The 13,240-nt window shown below is 29.0% G+C and overlaps 1 protein-coding gene across 2 annotated transcripts in view; it reads left to right on the forward strand.

Moving 5' to 3' along the window:
* Positions 1-1,118: 1,118 nt before the first annotated feature.
* LOC103570238 (Nuclear envelope localization domain-containing protein) overlaps positions 1,119-13,240 on the forward strand; it is a 40,351-nt gene continuing 28,229 nt past the window's right edge. Inside the window, exons 1-7 of one of the 2 annotated variants that reach the window (XM_008547909.3) lie at positions 1,119-1,306; positions 2,003-2,078; positions 2,441-2,570; positions 3,678-3,807; positions 3,902-4,066; positions 4,159-4,357; positions 5,110-5,234. In XM_008547909.3, coding sequence (XP_008546131.1) covers positions 2,057-2,078; positions 2,441-2,570; positions 3,678-3,807; positions 3,902-4,066; positions 4,159-4,357; positions 5,110-5,234 — 771 coding nt within the window. In that variant the 5' untranslated portion in view covers positions 1,119-1,306; positions 2,003-2,056. The other variant, XM_008547910.2, reaches the window with a different exon arrangement.

The raw sequence follows: 13,240 nt of genomic DNA on the forward strand, positions 1-13,240 counted from the left end.
AACGTATACTGTTATTTGCTTACCAACATGGTGACAAACTGTCGATAAAAAAGTAATTTACTTTAGCAGAGAAGCAATTTGAAATTTTTCCGATGATTTTCCTATTGTTCAAACTTTTTTTCAAGTTTTCTCGATTCCTATCATTTTTATATTCATTTCAGGAAAGACACTGGACAATATTTTTGTTTTAAAAATTTTATTCATCACTTTTCTTTTCACTGTTGAATACTTTTCGTTCATTTCCATTTCATTTAAGCTGTGATGTCATTACATTGTTGACAATCGAACATTTCTGGCATTCATTCATTGCTGATTTACCGTAAGAATGTAATTTCAAGGGTAATAGAATCGACTGCCTTCAATTTTATCGATTTGATCGAAAGTTGTAAGCTTGAAGAATCCAAATACACTCATATATATTATGAGCTCGCAGTGAGAATTTTTAAGTCTTGCGCGCAGGGTAAAGGGTTTTCAAGATTTTTTTTAAATTTCTATCTACTCTAGAAAAATATTAGGGCATAATCTTCATTCATTATATAAATGACGTTCAATCACAAGTTTAGTAAACATAAATGTAAAGTATTATAAATTATTATCAAAATTCACTCTTTAGTACTATTTTACAGAATTTATATAGAATTCACGTAAATGCGAAAAAATTTTTTTTTCTATTTGATGATTATACTAAAGCCCAAAATTATATTTTCCAGATTTTCAAATAAGAAAGGTTGTAAATAAATTGAATGAATAATAATATATTTTTACCAATATTAGATTCCATGGTGATTTGCAAAATTATTATTGAAAAACAGTATTTCAAATCCAAAATAGGGCATAAATGCCATTTGTGGCAACTTCATTTTTGGCAATTTAATACTTTCTTTTAACTAATGGAAAAGTATTACAAAAATTTTCATTTTAACAGTGTGTTAAAGCTATTTTTGAAGACATTTTAAAAATGAATAATATCATTGCATATTTTGCAAAATATTACATCCAATTTTTTCAAGTGTCCAAAATTGGGCCTATAGTGGCCAAAACTGTAATATCTTAAATCGGTAGTATTCTGGTTGAACTACCGCGTCTGCGCAGAACGTAAGTTAAGAAAATATGCTGTATAAAGCAAGGAGTGGTATTCGATGGCAGGCGTTAAAAAGTGACAAAATCCTAGTATAGCTGAAGTTGTCGTGCGTTTTATATTAGTGGGTGTCTTACGTTAAGTGTAAGGTTATGTCGTTAAATAACGATGAGACGTGGACCAAGTCCACGAAGATCTTCTCTAGGATGCAATAGAACAACATAAACGGTAGGTAATGATTGTAAGATTATTCAATAATCCCATCATTACTTATTTTTATTAAGCCATTACAGGTGTGTCACGCATCATTACTTAGCTTAGGTAATTATAGCTAATAAACACAATGTTATATTTTATATTAAATTTTCGGAATTATTGTACACTAATATCATTAACCAATGGCAATCCGGCACAATAAAACGATATTTCTTTTTGTTATGATTGTAAAAATATCCCGCGACAATTCTGGGCGCCATGATATCTCAGGGTTATCTGGTTTACAGATTTGTTTTATTTGCGCTTACAACCCAGCGTCATGACAGTCATGATAAATTTAATGTCGCAGGTGCAATCGTGGGAGTAATACGAGTATACGAGTCCTTTTATTGCTTTTATTTATGATGCTCTATCTGGATTCTTTAGAGTTCTATTGTACAGGAGTAGAGGGGATCTTAAAGATAGAATTCTATCGTTTTTTTCTTTTAGAGATTCCGGGGGCATCTGGGCCACGAGAATTAACGATGACTAACTTGTAAATTCCTAATAGTTTTTAAATATTTTTTTTCTTCATCGCAAGCTAACGTGATTCATTTTCTACGGAAAATAGTATCCGTATAGTTCGAAAACTTGAGCTAGTCATTTATATATTTCTTATTATTTTTAATAAACGGTTAATTAATTCTGTTAATTTTCTTATATATTTAGGTGGAGCTAAAGGTTAGAAATGATGGAGTGATTTAAAAATACAGTTGGGAAAACATGGAACTAAAATTTAACAGCGGTAAGTATTATAATTTGATATTTAAAAAAATTTTTTATGGAAAGTAAATTAAGTACTTAGTTTCTCTACAAATAACTTTGTCACAAATAGCTTTTATCTGTAGTTTGAGTCAGAAGGTGACTGAAATACACAAGAATGAGATAATCAATTATGAAGATACATAAATTATCATATAATTTTATGTAAAGACCTTAATCATATTATACGTGTATGTAATGGATTTAAATTCTTTTGCTGATAGGATATATAGTAATTTTAAAAAAATCATTAGAATTAAGAAAAGTTGTATTCAGTTGCTAAGCAGTTACTAAAAATTCGTTGCAGTGCAATTTTAGTAACTGTATTTTTAATATAATTTTCAGTTTCTGAATTCAAATCAATGAAGATGAGTTTCTCGTGTACTTCGCTACAACGCTCTAGCGAAAATCTTGAGAGCACAGAGTTAGCGAGAATAAGAACCAATAGACCGTACAACAGTCTCACTAAGAAAAGGTAAATACATAATTGAATAAAGCAATAGTCTGACGATAAAACAATCCAATAAGACCTTAGAAGATTTTATGTGTATGTAAGGTAAGAGACCCAGTACCCGATCTGGGAACTAGTACCCGGTCACTCATGTATTTGTATGTCCATATTTACTGAATTTTACTAAATGTAGATATACAAATACATGAGTGATCTACTTTACTGAAGATTTTTTCATACTAATCGCTATATAAAATATTAATTTTGTCAAAATTTCTAAAAACACATAATAACAAATTTTTCGTATTTTTGTGATGAAAAAAGTCTGTGCTAAAAATTTAACATTTTTGTGTGTTAATTTAACATACTGCTTTTGTGTTATTTGATCAGCCATTAACACAAAAAAATATTAATTGAAACAAAAGTAACATTTATTCAGTGTTACTGTCCACACAAGTGTTAACACCTTTAAAAAGTCACTTTAACATAGAGCGCGTGTTAATACATTTAAGTAACACTAAGAATGTGCTGAATTTACCTTAGACACTTATTAAGTTTATATAAGATAACACAAATAAAATTGTTAAATCAACACTTTATGTTTGTTGCGGATCATATTTTAATGTGCAAACGTTTCAGAACTGGTAACAGATTACTAAAATTTTTTTTACACATGAATAATGTAAAAACAACATGAAAATTTGGATAAAATGTTGTTCAAACACACAGTTTTGTGTTAATTTTTCAAAAATGTTTTTTTACTGTGTAACTTTAGTTATAAGTGACGTTTCTGCTGTTTTTAAATAAAAAACACTATTTACCCTATACTAGTTTTTTATTTTCGGCTATTTCTGGTTACTTTGTGTTTTTTAAGATTTTGATATTTTTTGTAAAATGAATTTTCTTTTAGTTTAAAATGTCAATCTTGTATTTGGCGTGATTTTTTACATTCTGTTTTTGGTAGGATGTATTATACACTAAATTTGTATCAGTATACGATACACAACCTAAACATACATGCCCATGGACGGACACACTAGTTTTCAAGTTTTAAATTGAAAATATTCTATACCGAAATAGAAAAATATTTTGAAATTAGTTCTAAAAGCATAATTTTTGTAATGATTATAGGAAAGATCCAAATCAAGAATATTATCAACGGTCTTGGATCAACCGAGATGACTGCAAAGATGATTTTTGGGCCGCAATCCGGTCCAATTATGATTACATCATGGATACAAATCTCATTGATAGTTGCAAGGTAATGAATCAATTTCCTAACTTTTTAATTTTAATCCCGTAAAAAAGTTGATATTTATGGTTTAATTTAAAAACACGATTTTTGATAAATTTAGGAAGCGGATGGAGAGCTTATTTGGGATGAAGGAGATGTTTCAACATTATCCTGGGGATTAAAAGAAGTCAGTTGTCAATTTTCGGAACTATATTCTTGGCTAGGTATTTTACAAGAAATGGTTTATTCCAAAGAAGAAAACCTTCTAGACAAAAGTCTTCGCGCTGTAAGTAAATTTACTAATGAGAGTTTTTTAAATTTTTAAAAAATTATTGTAGCATTCATAAATCAATTTTAATTTCATTTTTTAAAATTAAGGCTCACATGGAGGAGCTTCGACGTAAGGCTTATCGACGACGACTATTCAATGAACAAGCTGCTAAACTTGTGGCTCGCACACCTTCTCTTAGAGATGAAGTTGCATGGCGAGTTGATCATTTGAATGCGAAATGGGAACTTGTTGAACAAATAATGGCCCCAGCTCAACCCGCTTCTGAGCATCAGGATGTTTTCACTGGTAATACATTTTTTCACACTAATCGTTTACTTTTAATTTTGAGATTTTACACGGAGAAAAATGTTGGGCGAAACCTACCAATTTTCATTATGCTCTCGACCAAACTTGAAATAGGAAGTGAAGTATTCAAAAAATAATTATGCCGCATTACAATTATTATAATGTATGAAAGTAATTGTTATTAACCCTTATCGATAAGATTCTCGCGCATAGTAAGTATTGAGATACAGCATGATAATTTTTCGTATGAGCGTTATAATTTTTTCGATGCTCACTTTCTGTTTCAAGTTTGCTCGACAGCATAATAAAAAATGTTAGGTTTTCAGCCAACATTTTTCTCCTTGTTTATTTATTGTTTAACAAATCAAAATGATCTCTCGAAATTTGTATTTTATTTTTTTTTATAAATTCTTCATAAAAGCTGCGAAAACGGTCTACCTGTAAGTCCATTTCAGTCGCAACTTTTTCATCTGAATATTTCAAAGTGATTTTTGCAAATAAATGTAATAATTCAATAGAAATAGAAACTTTTAATTAGTAATCAAATGAAAGTAAAGTAATGACTGCTGACCTGCAGAGTCAACTGTTTTCCAGATTATTTTTCTCGAACCTCGCATGAAAATTTGTTGGCTTAAAAATTTTTTTCAGCGGTCGCTTACGGATTTAAAAAATTTTAAAAATTATTCAAATTTATTATGATCAAATTTGATGTTGAGAATATATAAATATATACTTTATATTATTTTTTTTAGATTTTGAACACGAAGTCAAATGCCTTAGAAAATGGTTACGAGAAATGGAATCACGGCTGCAGCCTTTGAGTTTCAACGTTGACTGGACGTTTTCAGAGTTGGAGGAAAAGGCAACCGAGCACATGGTAAGTTCGATAATTTTAATTATTTTTCCACGTAAAAGTGATGAAAAGTTTGTTCAGACAAATAGATTCTCCAATTGACCTTTATGTTGCTCGTACAGTAAACTCCTGAATAAACAAAACGATTTACTCAATGATGAATGAATATATATATAGTATTAAAATTGAATCATTTTTCTTAAAATTAGAGACGTCATGTAATCATACCGAACTTGGTTATAAGTATACTTATTACTTTCTATGCCAATATATCAATATGAAATATATTTATGTTGTAAAATAATACAGTGCGAAAAAAATTAGTACAAAATTATTTGTAAACCCTTCTTAATCATCATATCTTACGAATAGTTAGCCTGAGTCGAAAATTTTGATCTGTTTAAAATTAAATAAAAATTTTAATTAATTCCTCTACAATTTTATTTTTTATTTGAATTTGAAAAGACTTTACAAATAATTTTGTCGATTTTTTTCACAAATCAAAGCTATCACAAGATACCTATCAACGATAAATTTCCCTTTAGTCTAACGATTCTCGGTTTAATTTATAGAAAATTTTCATTTGGTTGCAAGAAAAATTTGGACAAAGCATTTACTATACAAAGGCAACAAAGACTTCCGTTCATCCACTCTGCGAAAGAAAAAAAATACAACCCCCTTACGAAATTACACACTAGGTATTAAATTTTTGACTCGGGGGATTGAAAATTTTTTTCTTTAGAATAAAAAATGATATTTTTTTAAGTAGGATAGTTTGTCTCAAGTAAAGAATATTTTTTTGTCGACTGTAAATATCAAGGAATTTATTTTCTTGGTCTATAGTATATTATTTTATCTCTTCTCGGGTATAAGAATCATATTTTCTTGGCTCGAAGAAATTTATCTTGATTTAAAGAAACATTTCTATCAGCGTACGTGCGGAATTCAATGAAAAACTCAATAGATACGTAGTCATATCTTGAACTAATCGCTAAATTACCATGTCTATAGTTCTATTATTCAGCTTTGCCAGCTTGAATGTACATTAGATATATAAGTATGTAACAATAATAGAAAAAGTTACAAACTAAATTCCAGTCACCAACAAATCTTCAATTTTATTCATTGGGTATGAGCTAAACAGCTGCTGTTCACCAGCAGATGTATATTTTTACCAATCTTACACTATATTTATTTTTTTACTTTAAAATATTTATAAACCAAGTGGTCAAGCTAATCTAGATATTTATGAATCTAAACATGTTTCAAATAAATAAAATTTTTGCTCAATCAAAAAAAAAAAAACCGAAGTTAAAATTGGAAAAAGTAGAAATTATTTTTGGCCAGGGATACTTCTTATACGTGATTTTATTGTTCGAACATTTCGTGGCTGGAAAAAAAGAATAAAACGAATTTGGAACCAGGCACGTGCAGGCACACGATTGTGGGCAATCACCTACGGCATATCTTGCGTGTTGAAGCGCACACGGCACACATACATGTTTAGTTTATGTTTTTTGTGTTGAAAAGGGGGAACAAGAATATTATGCAGGTGATTCCTTTACATAAATTTTTTTCATTGGGTAAATTAATTATTGAAAAAAAAAACGGGGGAGAGAAAGGAAAGAATGAAATTTCTCCATTTGTAAAAAAATAATTCTGCGAATAAAAGTTTCGCAAAAAATAATTGTCGTTTCAAAAATTAAAACAGGAATAGATCTTTTGTCTCAGATTACATCGAAAGTATGTCGAAAGACTTTTTATCCCGGGGGTCCTTTCTATAGGATCGTAGCATGTGTGTGCAAGGACGTCATCCCATTTGTTGATGGCTAGTAGGTTCACCCATTACGTTAAAACATAATATAATAAAAAATGTAAAAGAAGCGGGCACAAAATACAATATGATGATCTCACTAAAGGAAGAGGAAAAAGAGTAGGGAGGATTACTAGGCATTCTCAAAGTCTGCAGCCGATCTTTCCCGAAGCAAAACGTTCGGTTGTCTACGTTTTTACTCACAGTTATAGAGCAGAGCGACGCTAACTAAAGTCTGTTAGCCAGAGTAGCCGTTTCGCGGCCGTTGGTGCTTGTGAACTAATTTATCTAGTTAAAATATTTTTACTTTGTTCATATGATTCACGCTGGGATAAAGTTTAGTAATTCAAACATCAATTAAACTTATAATTATTATTTGAACCGACGTGTATTGATAAGCTTTTAAAAAGTTGTTCAAAAGTAGCTAAACGATGCCGGTTTATCTTGAATTTTTATCAACGATAATCTGATCTGATTTAACTTTATTGGGTTTGATTAAATAAATGTGGCAATTAAACATGTGAAGAAACTTTTTGGTGAATTAATAGACAAAATAATAAGAGAGATGAGACTAAATGCTAACTTAAATGTGAGTTTAATTCTGGAGAATCCGTAGATGTTCGCTGAAATTTGAATGACGAGTCATGCGAAAAAATTAACTGAAAATTATTATCTGCCGAATAATATTTTAAAGATATACAATACGAAAGAGTAGTATATTAGTGTTTAAGCATTGTACTGATCGGCAGCAAGTCGTTCTAGGAAGAACAAGTGGAGAACTTTCAGAGACTTCAGATTGAAGCCAAGAGTTTTTAAATCTTAAGAAAATGCGTTGGCGGCTGGGCATCGACCTCATTTATATTCATTTATCGTTTATAAATGACCACCAGAATTTTTGTTAAAATATATCGCGGGACCGGATTAATTGCTCTGCTATTTTACCAATACGATGGATACCATGCGTTTTAATTTTGAGTCCAGTAGATAAAATTGTGGTAAGTTTGCTTTTTAGTTGGTTTTAAAGTTTGGTAGTGAGTACGCTTATGACATATGCTAATATATAATCTTATAATATGGTAAAAAATGATAAAAGGTTTCATTCATTAAATCTAATTCAAATAAGTGTCATCTGCACTACAAGGTTGATACTGAAACTACCCGACGTCTAAGATTGGATTTTTTTATAAATGATAAATTTAAAAAAAAAAACGATATTTTGAAAAATTGCACTTGTAGTTTTTTCAATTTTCTACATGTGCATATTTTTAGTTTTTTTTTTTTTTTTTTAATTGCATTGTTGAAAAATAATTCGAATGTTGTTAATTGTCTGGTTGCTTCAGGATCATTGATGAGACAAGTGAAGCGCGAGAAAAAAAAGACGTTACTTTTTTTTTGGTAGTAAAATATTAGAGCACGTGGAGACAGGTAACTTGGTCAGGCGACATTTGCGGTTATCGAAGTCGGTCGCTTGAGGTCGAGCGAGTTCACGCGATTCCAGACCGTAAAACAAGAAACGATGGTTTTAATGCATCCTGATGAAATGAAAGATCCATTTTTAGAACTACCGCCAATTTGCAAGGTTATGAATTTATTTACGGACTTTTTGTTTGCTACAATTTCCTACACGGAAAAAAATTATGCTCAAAATTTTTAGTTTGTAGTTTATTTTCGACTTAAAATTAGTATATTCAATACTAATATCAAACCAGGATCTTTATATATATTACAAAATGGCTATTATTTATATTAAAATTTTATACACATAGAAGAGCTAAATTTGTAATTTCATATATTAAAATTAATATGAAAAAGAATCGGTAAATTGGTATCTACAGTTATTACTATTCAAATAAACATACAACAAATTTTAAAAATGAGGAACCGAAAAATTAGTAAACGTACATGTTAATATATAAAGATCTAGTATACGAATTTTTCATTTTATTATTTACCTCTTATTCGATATATGTATATAATAAACTAATTTATAATAACGAATAAATAACATTTTATATTAATTATTAGTCAATGAGATAGAATTTATAAAATAAGAGTTTAAAATTTAGGGTATTTTTATGAGCAATAAAATCAGTATCTAGTATACTAATTTTTCATTTTATTATTTACCACTTATTCGATTTATGTATATTGTAAATTAATTTATAATGATGAATTAATGATATTTTAAGCTAATAATTGATCAGTGATATCGAATTTATAAAATAAAAGTTTGTAATTTTTGAAATTTTCGGCCGGAAAAATCAGTATCTAAGATACCAATTCTTAATTTTACCAATCATTACTTTTTAATAGATTGAGCCATAAATTAATTAACTTTCACTAATAAGTCAGGTATTATACCTAAAAGTAATAATATTTAGTTACTTTTTGAAATAATTGATAGTAGTTTTTTAGAATCTACAAAAATTAGTAAACTACTTTGCATTAAGCACATAATAGTACTAATTATTGATAACAGATTTTTTCATGTATCTTTGATGTTTATTTACTCTTTTAAAGCGCATTTCTGCAGCTTACGATTTGTAACAGTAATTTTAAAAAAATGATATAATGGGCCGGATAGATGCGAGGCGATAAATTGAAGGTAGTCTTGAATTGTTCGACTGAACCTCCAAAGAGCTCAAATCACATGAGTGTTTGTTAACTGCATCAAGTAGCCTTATCTACGCTAAGTTTGATAAAGTGCCTATTTGTGTCGGATACATGGACTGTAGTCGATAGGCTATTAAATTTTAAATTGGATTAAGTGATAGAAGTTATTTTTTTGTCGAAGCTATGCATTGAATAACCACCAGATTTCGTTAACAAAAAAAAGTTTTGTAGCTGATCGCCCTTCGTGATCAGAACTTGTTTATTAATTGACAATTATTCGAGTACTTATTGCTATATAACTTGTGAGAAGTATCTGAAAGTTTTCAGTGTTCTGTGATAAGTTATCTACTTTATGACCGAACGAATAGTATAGCTCGAGTTGTAAAGGTGTGAAGTTTCTTACAAGAAAAATGACGGATTTAAATTCTTTAATGTTACAAGAGTGTGTACTCTCAGAAAGTTAATAGCTGAAGACAAAAATATCCCGCTTCGTGGTTGGTAATTTCTGACGTTAAATGTGAGTGATATATAAGTATCCGCGTATTCTTTTGTATAGATTTGATGTAAGGCTTGTTTTTTATTAAACTGATTGACATTATAATAGATAAAAGTTACAGATGAAATCGAATTCTCACTTTCTAATAAAGTCTGTGGTATTTTTATGTGCAAATATTAATGGTGTCTTTACTCAAGAATTTACTTTTAATCTTCGTGTCAAACAATAGTTTATACAAAATAAAATCTGTTAATTTTGAGTTACATATTCTCAATTGAACTTTTTTTTTAATACGTCTATTGAAAAGTTTCTAATTTTAACGAAAAAATTTCATATATCAAAAAATTATTTAGTTTTTTTTTTGGATTTTAGATAGATCGAAATAAAGATGATTTTTTTGTTTTCATGTTAATTGAAAAGAACATCACTGTTTAATTATATTTGTATGTGGGAGTTTTATAATGAGGCATAAAGCGCTGATCGAATTCAAACTACGCGTGCCTGAGGATAGACATGACCTGCATACGCTCTTTGTTTCTTGATGATCTTTGTTGCGCGCTTAAAGGTCTCGTAAAAGTGTAGTCTTTATACTACAGTAGAACCTCGTTATAAGACTATTAGTTTCTCGCAATACCTGGTTTAGAAAAAAGACAAAAAATCCATAAAGTTTTAAGTATCGTTCGACGAGTGAATAGAATACGGAGAAAAATTAGTGCGGGAATCAGGTTAATGGTGAAAAGGAAAATCGGGGTGATAATGCAAGAAGTTTATATTTTTGCAAATACACCATACAAAATTTCGTAGTGAGCGCGAATCAAATTACTTCTGGAAAAAATTTCTTATTTACCCCATATGCGTACACTGTGAAAAATTTCCAAGAAATTTTACTATGGGTGCATTGTAACCCCGGACCATAAGAAAACTGTTACAAAATTTACAAGTGTCCCATAGTAAACGGTATGCGCAGACGACACGATTTGGACCTATGCGCATACGTTTACTATGGGACACTTGTAAATTTTGTAACAGTTTTCTTATGGTCCGGGGTTACAATGCACCCATAGTAAAATTTCTTGGAAATTTTTCACAGTGTAGTAATTTTTTGAAAACCCCTAATTGGTGATTTTTTAAAATGGATTTGTATTACAATATCGTGAAAATCAAAAGTTACTTTAAATAACGATACGTTTGTTGACGAACAAAATTTTGTTATACAACAGAATACTAAAGTCAATATAAACAGCTCAAAAATTTCTAATGATCTATCAATCTAATTATTAGAATACAATGAGTGTTGCCTTCTGTATAAAATAAACATATTAGAATACAAAGGAATCGTTTATATATGCGATAGTATTAGAATAAGATACGGTGACACAAGTATGTATCTATGGTTCCATATAAAAGTACTTTGTATTTATACATGAATAGATTGAATTCATAAATTCGTTTAACGAAAACGGTTTCAAAACAGTTTAGGAAAATCCAGTTCAAAAGCAACCGACTGATGTATTTGTATATCGCGTGAGTCGTGTCTATTTTCAAATGAAACCACGATTTATTAATTAACGCAAGTACATTGTGATCAATCATCTCTGAGTTATGTTTAAATTAAAATAAATTAACCATAAAAATATAAGGCATACAACCATAAAAATTTTTATTTCACATTAATCATAAGACCGTTGGTAATACAGCCAAACCTGGAGAAAGTCAGTAAGATTATTTATCTCAAGCGGTTTCACGTCACTTCCAATGAATTTTAGTATACGCTCTCTTGTAAACAGTGAGAGGAAACTACAAGCACTCATTTAATTCGCTAATTAAGAGGGAGTCACAATTTTAAAAGCGAAGATAAGAAAAGTTATGTTTATAGTGTTTAGTAATTTTAAAGAGACTAACAGTTCGATACATAAAATTAAACATTCAAAAGATAAACTATCCACGAAAATTTTTTTGCATTGATATAATGATCGCGATAAAGTAATCTTAGGTTATAAAACTTACCCGCACGAAAAAATATGTATCCGGAAATATATGCCGGCAAAATAACATACATGATAATACTAAGGATATAAGTCGCATATATACTATTTTGCCCGGATATATATTTTTTCGTGCGGGTAATTATGTTAAGTGACCGTTGCCAATACTTATTTATTTAAGTTTTTGAATTTTAAATTAAAATAGTGGATATACGGAGAAAAATGTATAGGACATTAAATAGAAATTATGGTTCAAATTACTGTAATTGAAAGGCTAATGAAATTCCATCATTTTCTGTTGTAAATATTCAATTCTTTTCGATTTTTGATAATCTTTATTCTGACTGTATGCAAAAAAATATAAACTGTATAGTAAATTTGAAAATTTATGTAATCAATAGGACCAGGATTTTAGCTTTGTTTTAAATTTATTATGTTACGCCGGAAATATTGATCGTATAAAAAAATTTTTCAAACAAAAGTTGTAGGAAATTTAATTTTCCAGAGAAAATGTCTCTTATCATTTTTTTATATGATCAATATTTTCACCGTAATTTCAAAATTAAGATTTCTATAATTAACAAAAATTTGAATCATTCATTATGAATCTTAATTTTGGAATTATGGCAAAAATATTGATCGTATAAAAAAATTTTTCAAACAAAAACTGTAGGAAATTTAATTTTACAGAGAAAATGTCTCTTATCATTTTTTTATAAGACCAATATTTTCACTGTAATTTCAAAATTAAGATTTCTATAATTAACAAAAATTTGAATCATTCATTATGAATCTTAATTTTGGAATTATGGCAAAAATATTGATCATATAAAAAAATTTTTCAAACAAAAACTGTAGGAAATTTAATTTTACAGAGAAAATGTCTCTTATCATTTTTTTATAAGACCAATATTTTCACTGTAATTTCAAAATTAAGATTTCTATAATTAACAAAAATTTGAATCATTCATTATGAATCTTAATTTTGGAATTATGGCAAAAATATTGATCATATAAAAAAATTTTTCAAACAAAAACTGTAGGAAATTTAATTTTACAGAGAAAATGTCTCTTATCATTTTTCTATAAGACCAATATTTTCGCCGTAATATTATCATTTGAA

Source organism: Microplitis demolitor, chromosome 4, assembly GCF_026212275.2.
Source record: "Microplitis demolitor isolate Queensland-Clemson2020A chromosome 4, iyMicDemo2.1a, whole genome shotgun sequence".
In the NCBI taxonomy this organism is placed as follows: Eukaryota; Metazoa; Arthropoda; class Insecta; order Hymenoptera; family Braconidae; genus Microplitis; species Microplitis demolitor.